Source organism: Stegodyphus dumicola, chromosome X1, assembly GCF_044657685.1.
Source record: "Stegodyphus dumicola isolate Sdum_Otavi_A_Nest chromosome X1, ASM4465768v1".
NCBI lineage: Eukaryota > Metazoa > Arthropoda > Arachnida > Araneae > Eresidae > Stegodyphus > Stegodyphus dumicola.
In genome coordinates, this window is record NC_140780.1 from 104,295,539 (window position 1) to 104,309,209 (window position 13,671).

The following is a 13,671-nucleotide window of genomic DNA, read 5'->3' on the forward strand; positions in this document are numbered from 1 at the left end:
ATTAGGGATTTTTCCGGATTATAGATCATCAGTTTAAATCTGGTAAGATGGCATGCAGAAATTACAAAATTAAAAATATGAAACCATAATTTATGAAATAAACAACAATTATAATCTAAAGGGTATCAAAATTTACAAAAAAAAGCTTAATATTTATTTGTTTACCTTATTAAACATTTCTTTCAATGTAAGTTATTTAAGTTGCTTCATTTTTTGTGCTAATACTTTTTATTTAATTCTATAAACACACATAATTTCTTGTTCAGTTGCAAAGTTCCACTGTTCAAGTCCTGTAATTGCTGTGTCGAGAATACTGACTAACTTGTCAATCGAAATTTTTTCATTTTCAATAATCTCACTGTCGCTTTCTTCACCATCGGAAGTGGTATTTTCTGGATCTAGAACCATGCTACAGATTTTGCCGTCCATTAATTGATTGACGATTGGGGCATTGCCATTGCAATGAAAAACTTCTGTTATATCATCTTCATTTATTACTGCTTCTGCGCATTTCTTTACAAAATCCAATAACTGGAAAATTTTACCTTTAGTTTGTGATGTCTGAAAACCTTCAAATTCGCGGCTGTCATCTTCATCGTCCTCACTATGAAATATGGTAACTAGCCATAAATTATGCCAAGCATGTTTTTACATATCTGGTGGCACATCCTCGCAATGCGCATGCATAAACGCCAATTAACGCCCATGCATAAACGCATAACGCGCATGCGTAAAGCATACAAAAAAAAAAGTTTGTGGCTTTGAGGTGTGGATCATAAATCATTCCGGATAATGGACATCTGGATTACAGACTTTGTACTGTACTATACTGTACTGTATTATAGAGCCATTGTTAAATTATTTTGTACAAGTACAGTATATGGTTTTCCCAAACTTCACACAGTTATTACTGTGTGAAACAGTTATTACTGAGTACTTTAAAAGCAATCTCATTTTGCAGCTTGCCTTCAGAAATAAAGAAAATATGGTCTAAGTAAAATATATATTATTAATTTCATGTAAATGCCAAAGTATTGCATCGCAGAGTAATAATGTGTTGCCATTATAGACAAAAGTTTCGCGGTTCTAATCAGAGCGTGATCTTTTTTTAAATACTTATTTTTACTTTGCATATGAAATTTATTTATAAAAATACTTCTTTTTTCCTAAAAAGATAACATCAAAAAAAGTGTGACAAAAATTGGAATTGCATTTATTTTAACTTTGCAAAATGAATTTGTGTTCAAAGAAGAATGAAAAAAATTATGTGACCTGAAAATTTGTTTAAATATATTGGATCTTTGAAAATGGTCTTGCATTTTTAGTGAAATAATTTATCGAACATGTATATTGGTTTTCAGTTTGCAAGATTTTCCATTATTATTTATTTCAGCCTTTTATTAGACAATACTTCCTCTCTTGTAAAACTCTTCTCTGTTGTGGAACCAGTTTTTAGTAAAATTTTCTATATTGTCATATTTGTGACCCTAAAGAAAATTATTTAATAACTGAAATAAGACGGTTTTTCTCCTGGAGCAATAATCATTGCATATGATGATTTGGTATGATCTCTCAGCCATACTCCTGTACCTTTCTTTGAGTCCCAAACAGATGTATGAAATTTTGTGTTGCCATGGCATGATACCACTCTGTTATGATTCGCAAGTGATAAGCATTTTTTCCTCAATTCATTGCAAAAATGATCTAACTCAGGTAGTGTTATCTCGCCATTTAATATTTGGGGCTCTTGTAGGAACTTTGAATAGATCCTACCAGATGCCTGGTAGAACCTTTTTTGGATATAATCCTTGTTTTGTGGTGTGTCCTAGAGATTTGCTGGGGCAGAATATATATATATAGCTGGATAATATTTGACCATTTTTGTAGAGAACTGATGTCTCTTATTACCAAAAATCTTGATTTATTCAAAGCAAGATCTGATGTACATTAGCTCGCTTTTGTCTTCTTATCTCTTTCTAATAAACCATGATACCAAATGATCAGGCTTAAACCTGCATTTTGATGTTGTCCTCAAACTTTTTTGCCAAATTTTACGCAATAATCTTGCCATCATCGTCACTGGCTTTCAACGGGCCCTTATTATCCAGTTCCTGAAGTCCTGACCTTTTGAATATGAGTTGTCACCATCATTGAAGTACCAATATCAGCATGTGCATTCTGATATGTCCTAGGATAAGCACATTTTAGACCTTCAGTTTCTTTATCTCTGTCTTAACATATAGAAGTAATATGTGGTCCTCATATCATTCCCTTTTACTACTCAGATCACTAAGCAGTTCCGTGCCACCAATGAATGTATGCGAGAGATACTTGAGGTCAAAAGTATTACTGTTATAAATTCTGCATTCTTATTCTGGTATATTGTGCTTTTGTATAGAAATTCATTTACCATCAATGGATTCATTTTGTGTGACTTTTCCATATAAATATGTATCACAGTGCTGGCATGAAGGAAAAAGAATATAGAAGTTGATTTTATTTTCTTATTCATCCTATAAAAATATTTTTCTTCAAAAAAGTTTGTTTTTCAGAAAAGAAATAACATAAATTAACAAATAGACGTGCAGCCTCAAACCTTTCTTCTGTGGTGTGTGCATGTTACTCTTGTGTCATCTGGTGCTTCAGCACATTAGTGGATTTGATGTATTTAATTGCAAACACAAGAGTTACATGCATAAGTTCCATCCTAGTTTGGGTTGAGACCCTGAGATACGCAGTTCCAAGATCTCATCTAGATGGATGTAATAAAATCTTGCCATTAAAAATTTATTTTTGTGCCGTCACTATTAATTCCAGTTATGAGACCTTTTTAAAACTCAAGATCTTTTAACTCATAAATGACCTGGCATATATTAGAATCCTTGAGTTTTAAAAAGGTCTCATAACTGGAATTAATAGTGACAGCACAAAAAGAAATTTTTAATGGCAAGATTTTATTACATCCATCTAGTAAATTTTATCCTCTTGTTTTGAGTGTTTTATTTTCTAGGTCATATCAATTGTGACTATAAAATAAAGATACTGCATATATGGTCAGGATTGCAAGATTTTATCTTGCTTTGAGTGCAGTCATGCTAAAGTATTACCTGCAACACATCCAATTACTTGCTTGTTTCTCTTTGTGGCATACTTGACTGTAATTAATATAACAGTGCATTTTACATTAGAAAAGGTGAAAAGAAAAAAATTGTGTATGGCATGGATACAGTCAAGAAGAGTTGCCATAATACTGCAACATCAGAGACGAATAAATTTAGCCTCATTTGACTTTTTGTTGACCGTTTGGTTGTTTCTAATTCAAGAGGTACTTGATTCTGGAATAATGCTTAATAAAAATTTTAATTGTTTTCTATTAAGTACTAGAAAAGTTTTTCGCTGTGAGAACAACACACTTCTTCCCTAGAACAGCGGTCTCCAAATTAGGGTATAAGGCAGTTAGCGAGGCGCACTGAATAATCTTAATGTATAATTTTAAATCGTAAATGTATACAATTGTCAAAAATGGTGAAATACAAATTAATCTTTTATAAATTTTAATAATAATTTTATTTAATAAACATTTATTTAAAAATGCTAATTTTTTGTGAAAGTTTTTTACCGAGACAAATAATTAAGGCAATTATAAGTACTCTTTTTCGAACGGCTATGACTCTGAGATGTATTCCGGTGATGATATCTAAATCTTGGTCTAAAACAATCATTTATTTGCATTGAATCATTTTTTTGTTCTAAGGTAAATCTAACAAATAAAGCATTATTAACGTTTGGCAAAACAGCATAAATTTCTTTTCCAGATTTCATCTTCTGAACTTTGTCAGCCATCGTGGCTGTAGTGTCGCTTCAGTTCCTTCAAGTTTCTAATTAAATTTAGTTAAAGCAGAATGGCAACACTTTCTAGTCTGCGCGAAGAACGAAGTAAACAAACTTCAGTTTTCTGTTACGTGATTCAATGTGCATGTAAAATGTAAATAAATCTTATGAATAAGAATCCATAACTTCGTAAGGAATAAAATATTGGTTCTATTGGAGTCAGAGAAGTGTTATTTTCCTATATTTGCATACCAGATACTTCAGTGGCTAATTTATCTAAATTTTCATCACACGAGAAGAATATTCTTTATTAAACTGGGTATCTTATCCAACCATAAAGATTTTAGCACTTTTTCCGGAAAATCGTCTGCGGCTAGACTTTTCATTTGCTGGAAAAGTTGACTTAATTTATAATCTCTGAGGTCTAATCTAGTAACCAGATGCTGAATTTGCTTATGCTCATCTTTTCACTTGCAAATGCTCAGGACTTCAGCAATTCAATAGCAATATTCAAATGATCATTAACATTAAGCAATGCTTACTGTATGAAAGTTATATATACAAAAGTCACAATACCAATTAATGAACTGAAATATGTAGGATAAGTATGTATCACACAATATGGCTATTTTTAATCTTTGGAAAATTTTGTTGCATTTTGCTAAATTTTTAATGCTAGAAATTAATTTTAGTTTGAATTACTAATGCTGAGGAACTAAAAATATTCTTGTACTTTTCAGTTAGTGTACTTTTGTTTTGGCACTTTTCCCATACGTTATTAAATACAAGTATGTTGACAATGCATGGATACTTCCATACAAATTTTTAGTACAATACTGTCACTAATAAAGCCAGAATGCTTCTGTATTAAAATTGACCAATATATGTCGATTAATTTGAAATTATCTTCAAGTTTTTGTAAAGATTCTTATAAAATTCAAGAGCTAGACTTGAATTACCATTTGTTCGCATGTATGGGTTTTCTACCTTTTATTCTTGTGTTTTTGCTTACATCTGTAGTTTCCATTAAGAAAAAAAAAAAAAAATTAGAGTGAAATCTTTTTACTTTTCTTCCGGAAGTTTTCATTTGCAGATTTGATGTTCACCGAAAAAGTACTTACATAATGCTTCTGAGCATTGAAATTGCAACAAGAAAGATAAAAGTTAAAAAGACCATATTTGTTTTTGTGACTGTCTTATGTAAGTAAGAATGAAATGATTAAAATTTCCAGTGATTTAGGCATTTAGAATTTTCAGAGATATGCAGTGAGTTTAGGCATCGCAAGCAATAGTAACTGTTGCTAAATGATTGGATAAGTGTTGTAGGCTGAAGCTGTTTCCTACGTAGTATATATGAAACCTACAGTTGGATGTATTCATTAAAATGTATATTTTTTATAGTGTAAGTTATATATATTCTGGAATTTATATATAGTCTGAAATTATTGAAATCTTGTGCATATGCTTTCAAGAAGTGTTTCTTCTGTAATTATTTGTAGGTAGCCTTTAGAACTATCTAAAAATCCAATTGTTATTGCCAAGGAACTAATGCTCATTAGCAGCAAAAATAGATTCTTCCACTATTCCCCTGGTGTATAATGCATTGATAAATCAAGAAAATGAATTTTCATAACAAATGTACACATGCATAGCCTCAAAATGCTTACTAAGAAAATAACAGCTAGAAGATTTCAAAACTGAACATTGCAATACTTTGATGGGAATTATTGTTGCTGTATGATAGTCAATAATCTCAATCCTTAAATAATGAATTTTCATAACAAATGTACGCATGCATAGCCTCAAAATGCTTACTAAGAAAATAACAGCTAGAGGATTTCAAAACTGAACATTGCAATACTTTGATGCGAATTATTGTTGCTGTATGATAGTCAATAATCTCAATCCTTAAATAATGAAGAATCTCTGTATATGTATTTATGTATGTTTCTCCCACTATGGTTAAAAGGCGCCACCTAGAGACACAAAAGTGTATATGTTCTCTTCCAAAACATATACACTTCAAAGTCTGAATTTTTAATTTATTTTTTATTTATTTCAGATATTGTGCAAATTCAATGACATTTTCATTGACACACCAGGGATTTAAAAGCAGTGGGTTATCACTTCGTAAGGCATAAGATAGAAATGTTTTTCAATTTACCTGAAAACTCAGAGATTTAAAAGAAATGTTTTGCCACTGCTGGAAATGAAATATTTTTTATCTTCTATATACCTCTCTGTTACCATTTGGCAAAGCATCAGATATTTACTTTTCTTTTAAATTTATTGTATTTTTATTAATCAAGTAATATAAAAGCAGCAATGCAGTTCTTCATCTGTTATTATTAATTGCTAACTGGACAGGAAAGCTATACTAGATGGACTCATTAAAATCACTATATATAGTTTTCTTATCTATAATAAGAACTTTAAGCAGCTGGCCACATAAGTGGCCAATGAAGTTAAAGTTTAGGATGCTGGCTTTGAATTTTTATACATGGTGGTTATAGTGAGTATTGCGATTTTTATTAATATAATTTTTAACATCAAAATAATCAAATTTTTATCTGTTTAGTTGTGCGAGCATTGCAGCCTGTTATTGAAGATTTATTCCTCATCAGAAGCATGAATAAAATGGATCTAGGGAAAGAACTAGATGCACAGCGAGAAGTAATAGTGTCAACCCTTTTTAAATTGGTCCAATATCCTCAGGTAATAGTAGCTGTTTCTTTGAAAAATGGAACACTTGTAGTATGAAATCAGAATTGAAATAAGAAATTAAATTTTCAGTATTGAAATAAGAAATTAAATATGCAGATTGATTAAAACATTATAATTTTGTAATAAAGCCAAACATTGCTACACCGTTGCCGAGGAAAAATAGAAATATTTGTGTTTTTCATTCATTTTTGGATCATTTGGGAAGATACAGACCTTGCCGTCAGCTTACTAATACAAATGGGAAATTGCTGGATATAAAGTTTTATTGAAAACGTGTTTCTGAAGATACAGTGAAATATTTATGTCACTTTTTGGGAGCATTAATTTTGCTCAGATTCCTACAACAGCTTCATTAAAATTTAAATGTGTTACCCTTCTTGCTGTTGTTTTAACTGAGTATACAAATGCGAATATCTTCTTTATACTGCATACTAGTGTAAAAATAGTAAACTAATTTAATTGTCTGATGCTGAAGTACACGTACAAAATTTCAGTGTCTACTGTTAGGTCTACCTCTTTTCAATTGAGTTTCTTCTTTCCAGAGGCAGAGAGTTCTTCATTAGTGTTTAGTAGATCTGATTTTATTTCTTTAAATTTGTGAAAAAGGGCAAACCTGGAAACCTTTTTTTTTTTTTTTTTTTACAAATGCACTTGCCTATAGCAACATTGGCCACTACTAAGGCCAGAAGCGGTGACCATTTTATTGTGGAGGCACCTAATAGACAGCCATGGTACCTCTTATGAAGGGACAGACAATTTTACATCCATGCCTTCTCCATTATTTCGAACCCGGGCCCTTTAGTATCACAGTCAGGCTCCTCTAACCACTATATCGTCTGGGCGGCTGTTAGAATTCATTGTTGAATATATTTTTTAATTTCATTTTGATATCTTACATTCTTTACTGGGAATTTATCAGTTAAAGTAAATAATTGGGAATTTATCAGTTTAAGTAAATAATTCATTATATTCATGCAGATTCCTATGTTCATGTTCCTGTGTTCCTGAATTCAAAACCAAGCAATTTAATGAATAAGCAATGAGGTAATTTCCTTCAAATGTCTGAATTTGCATCAAAATTTCAATAGGCTGTTTCAGCAAGAGCAAAACTATCTTTAGCCATTTTCAGTGTATCAGAATATTGAGCATAATTTTACTGCATCGAATCCTCTTAGTATCTGGAAGAAATATTTATGGGACTGTTTAGTTAAAGCAATATATGTATCTGAGAGAAGGCACTAGAATTTGGCTTTCATTCAAATTACACATGGGAACAGTCATTAAAATACACATGAAAACAGTCCATTCGCTGGGATGAAAACCAAAGCTAAGCTACCAGTATGCAACCGTCAGTAGTTGAAAGACTGAAAGGAAGGGTGAGCTGTTCAGATTGCTTCTGATTTGTAGATGTGTTCATTAATATGTCATCCTATGTTTCTTGTCTCCATACATTTTAGAAAATCCAGAGCACTGACTGGGACAGCTAAAATTCATTATTTGAAGGATAGCTTGGCTATATTTCATGATAAAAGGATTGTGCTAAAGAAAAGGTGCACTAAGTTGTGTACAGAAATTATATATATAACTCAGTCTAGACCACACAGAACTGTTGCATCCTATTAGAAGTACTGCATCATCTGTTTCAAAACCAATGCAATATTTAAAACACTAGATATATATTTTGATTTCTTTCTCAAACTGTATGTGTTTTCTTCCTTATAATCTTTCATTTAATTAAATCCTTTGCTCTTTCAGCTACAAAATGAATCAGAAACTGTCTATGAAGTGTTTATTGTCTTTTAATATGGTTAGAATCATGCTTAGTAATGCTATATATCTCTATTAGTATATCATCAGATGGATTGTATTTCATAACATGTAGAGTTGGGATTTTTTAATAATGATTAATATTTGATTCTGGGTAATTTTTATCTGCTATAATGGTATTGTTCTATGAATTATGATTTCTTTGAGATACTTTGCCTGACAGTAAAAAATTCTACACCATAAATGAATGGTTGGGAATAAATCAACTTTGTACATATATTAATAGCCAAGTATTTAAAAGCAGATTTAATTTTCAAAAATGTGCATCAGTAAGTTGCTGTGTAGTTAGGGTAATACATTGTTAAACATTTTCCATCAAACCATTTAGTGTCCTAATCATGTCCTGTGTTATCATGCACTACATGCTAAGTGCATCTAAGGGAGCACTATCACATCTTGCAGTGCATTCAGGAGTAGTGTGTGGCTGGGACCATCTTGTTAAAAACTGGTGTTTGGGATATCCATATTGAAGGTACAGAAGAGGATGGGACTGCAGCACATTATCGACATAGTGGTATCTTGTTAACATGCATGTAATATACATAAGAAATGAGGAGCTGAGTTCTGATGGCACTTGAAACCATTATTCAACTTTGACACACCATATATCACTCAAGAAGGGTAGAGACATCTGCCTAGTTGCCAAGTCATGTCCACACTCTCACACATTGATCATCATTCAGGAGGCAAAAGCAGGATTGCCACTGAAGACCACTGCATCCTATTCAGCGCTCAGCACAGCTCTGCTGTGACACCATTACAAATATTCATGGCAATGGCTTACTGTTAATGGAACTTTTCTAAAGGATGACAGATCTGAAAACCTGCATCAGCCAATTGCCATAAGTCAGTTTACATTGATACTTGAGCAGTGAGAGCATCCTGTACACATTGCATGGTATTTCTAGTTGTGGACCATGGATCAGCTGCAATATGCCATCATGTGTGGTAGTTAACATGCTCTGACTTCTGTCTCATTCTCTTTGCTATGATGTTGAATGTTTGCTTTCTGGATTTGTTAATGTCCAATCTGACCACTAGTTATAGCATCAAATGTGCATTTCCTGTATTGTGTTGTTCAAGGACATTTCAACATTATGAAGGCCTAATTTTAAACCTCCACAAATTTGTCTATATGTTGATGTTGAATATGACTATATCTTAAAGGCCTTATCTTCACTTTGTTTACCATACCAAAAATAAATTTAAAAAAAAGATTTTATATTATAACCATGACACTATTGAGACTAGCTCTGCATATTGTTTGGATGTTTATATCCTGCATAGTATTCATCTGATTGATGTGCAAGTTCAATCATTTCAATAACTGGTGTGCATGTGCATTCCCACAGAAATTTGCTTAGCAGTGGATTTGCTTCTTCATAATATGGCATTTTCTCAGTTAGGCAATATAGTCCTGGTTTTAAAATTTATCAAATAGGTATATTTAGAATTTGTTAAATTGTCTTTATGAGAGAAAAATGAAATTTTGTCCCTGAAGACACTTCTTTATATTCTCTTTCATTTTTAATTAAGTGTAATTAAATGTCTTGATTTTTTATTATTGTTTCAGGTTTTACATCTGTTTTGTCTCATTATAAATCATAGTCGTCAGGGAGGCGAGGATAAATGGAGGAAGACGTCTCGTCAAGTTGTAGATGTCATACTTCCTTTACTATCAAGGCAACAGGTATACTAAAAGTCTATTTAAAAAAAGTGGTAAAGGGCATAAGTTTCACAGCTTCATTTCTGAAGGAATTTTCTTAATGTTGTTTTTTTCCTACGTTTTAGTTATGTTTCTCGGTGATATAATTGTGATATGTTTCTCAGATAATTTCTTATACTTGTAAAATTTAAAGGAATATGAAAACCATAATAGTCCTCCTCAAAATTTAAAAAAAAAAAAAAAAAAAAAAAAAAAAAAAACTTCACTTCTTGTGTTATGTGCTTGTTATAAACAAAAGGGAGCATCTATTGTACATTAATACCACTCAGTCACTTGTACTGACTTATTCTTAAAACTATATCATACAACAGTGGAATTGTGAACTTTTTAACAAAATATTTTTGAACTGCATAGTTTAGAGGATCAATTCTCATTGAGTGGTACACAAGAGAAAAATAGGTGGTACACAAAGAGACAAAGTATTTTTAATGATTAAATTCAAAAATCAAATACCCCAACATCCTGTTTAAGTGTTTTTCTCTAACACTCGTAAATTATGCGATCTGACCTTTGTTCAAGGTCAATAGTCATTCATAGACACTAGCAAAATAAGCCATTTTTATTTTCACAAATATCTTTTTAGTCATAGACATAACAAATTTGGTCATTAATGACAAAAGGATGAATAGAAATGCATGTTGTATTTAATAGGGGAAAAAATAAGTTCTTATAAAAAAAAAGAGTAACATCTCTTTAATTGTTTTAGAGGTCATTGATTTAGTAGCATCTCTACACTTTATATCGCCACCATTTCCGGCTTAATATTGCTCTATTTTCAATTAGAATAATTTTATGACAATTTGCTTTACGACGAACAGCAGATATTTTGTCTTCCTGTTGCTTTGTATTCCTTACCTTTCTGTGCAATTTGAGAATATCGTCGTTTGTAAGACTTCGTAACATATTGTGCATTTAAATATTTGTGAAAAAATAAAACAAACCTAGATTTTTCAAAATGGAAAAATGGCTAGGATTGACTAAGTGGAAACGTGTTGATTCACAGGTGATGGATCCAGGATAATCTAAAAGCACTAAGAATATTGAAAAGAAAAATTGTTTCTAGGAAATATAATGAAAGTTCTTAATAATTTGGGTTTACTTGGAATGGCGATAAAATGGACCATCAACCTCAATGTGTTGTTTCCAGTGAACTATCCAATCAACATATGAATGTAAAATGATGTCTTGAATCTAAGCAAGCCATTTTAAAGGATAAATTGGAAGAATATTTTAAGAGGAAATTATCGGAGTTCAAAAATGGTAAGCAAGTAATGAAAGGTTTGCTACAGTGAAAAAGGCATTAGAAGGTAGTTACCTAGCAAGTCTTAAGAATTGCTAAGACTGCATTGGCTCATACTATTGGAGAAAACCTTCCATTACCAGCAGGCAAAAATATCATTTTAACATTATTCAACGAAAAAGCGGCTAATGAACTTAATATTCTGTTATCAAATAATACAATAAGTTGACAAATTCACGAAATGACAAATTCCTTTAAAAAAGACACTTATTCAAAACATAAAACACAGTGAGTGTTTAGCATTGCGATTGAATTAAAGTACTGATAATGGACATTGTTCAATTATTTGTTTCCAGATATTTCTAAGAAGATAAACGAATTGCTGAAGAGTATTTATTTTGTGAATCTCTTCATGATAGAGTAACTGCAAATGAAATTTTCAAAGTAATCGACAATTATATGTCTGAGAATGATATTCCTTGGAATAAGTGCATTGTCGTATGTAGTGATGGAGCTCGGGCTTTAATAAAAGGAAAAAATTCCGGTGTTTCTTCTCAAATAAAGAAAGAAGCACCTGATTAAATTTATTCAAAACAATCTCTGAAAACCTGGAAATTCTTTTGAATCAAGTTGTGAAAATTGTTAATTTTATTAAAAGCTGAGCTTTAAATTCAAGAATATTTACGATTTTATGCCAAAAGATGAGCAGTTATCATAAAATGTTTTTATTACATTCTGAAGTAAGGTGGTTATGGAGGAAAAATTTTTAAATGTCTTTTTGAACTTCTATCCGAAATTCAAATTTTTCTCTGTGATTCAAAATTTGAATTGCAAAAATATTTATTTAGTGAATTATGGATGGTGCATTTAGCATATTTAGCTAAGATTTTTAGAAATTAAATGAATTAAATTTAGGATTACAAGGATAAAGTGTTAATTTGTTTACCATTAGAGATAAAATTAATGCAATGATAAAAAACTCAAAGTAATAATCAAAGAACTGAATAATAATATTTTAAGCATTTTACCACTCTTAAAAGGTTTTCTAAACAAAAATAATTTGAAAATAAAAGAAGAATTAACATCTGGCATTAAAAATCATTGTTTTTCGTTGATAAACAATATCAATGTGTATTTTCCCGAGGACTATGAAAAGAAAATTGCATCAGGAAACAATTTTTTCAAATGTAACTGAAATTTTACCTAGGGAAGAAAGAAAACAATTGATAGAAATTTCTTGTGATTGAACTCTAACTGAAGATTTAAAAAATAATGCACTTGTTAACTTTTGGCTGAACCAAAAAAAGGAGTTTAACCTTCCAGCACGCACACTTGGAAATTTTACGCGAGCACGCGCATGTCGTATTTTTTACGACATCCGTTATTTTACCGATGTTGTCATGAAAAATGAGAGAATATTGATAATAAATTTGTTAAGAAATAAAATATTAGTCTTATTATTGCAAAATGCAAATGATATCACATTCAAATATAAGTAAATTATTTTTAAGTTCTTATGTTAGTGAGATGGAAATGCAATGATGTATTTCATTATAGAAAATTTTAAATTTTTTATTTAATAATTATATTTTAAAATCGAAGCTAATTTTAATATTCATCAAAGACAAGTATAGACAATAAAAAAGGAAAACACCTTGGTAGGGAAAAAGTAAGTTTAGCATTACTTACTTCTGCAAGGAAATTTACTTCTTACTGGTTACAAAAACACACTTTAAACTAACTTTAATATTTTTATTTATTTCTAAAAAATAGAAAAAAAAGAAAATAAGGAATGGAAATCGCTGTTGTTCTCCCATCCAAAGGTTTTCTGGTCTTCATCAGATAATTCTTGAAGAATCCGAGCAAAATCAGCTGGTTGCACATATTTTTTTGCCATGAAAACTGATATAAAATTTACAGAGCCAAATGTATTCAGATTAAAATAATATGTGGCAATTGATAACACAAAATTACAAAATATTTGAGAAAAAATATTTTTCGAATTTCAGAACAGTACCACATGCGTGTCGTAAATTTTATGAAAAAGCTGCCACGTAGCACAAAAGCCCAGTTAAAAAAAAAGTCAAATGACTTCCTATTGACACATTCCATGATGTGGTGAAGGGTAGAAAGGAGGAATAGAAATGCCCTACAGATATCTCAGCTTTGATATGCAAAAAATGTGCATTAAAAACTGAATTTGTCATAAATTTTTCACATACACGCGTGCTTGAAGGTTTAAGCCATTTAAAAAAACGCTATTAAATTTTTATTGCCTTTTTACAAAAGCTATTTGTGTGAACAAAAGTTTTCTTCCGTGTTC

General features: G+C 31.0%; 1 protein-coding gene across 3 annotated transcripts in view; it reads left to right on the plus strand.

The window, feature by feature from the left end:
- The window catches only part of htt (huntingtin), a 595,026-nt gene that overhangs the window by 326,935 nt on the left and 254,420 nt on the right, over positions 1 to 13,671 (plus strand). For all 3 annotated transcript variants that reach the window (XM_085807902.1, XM_085807903.1, XM_085807904.1), the window contains exons 27-28: positions 6,410 to 6,546; positions 9,956 to 10,072. In XM_085807902.1, the coding sequence (XP_085664028.1) occupies positions 6,410 to 6,546; positions 9,956 to 10,072 (254 nt within the window). The remainder of the gene's footprint in view (positions 1 to 6,409; positions 6,547 to 9,955; positions 10,073 to 13,671) is intronic.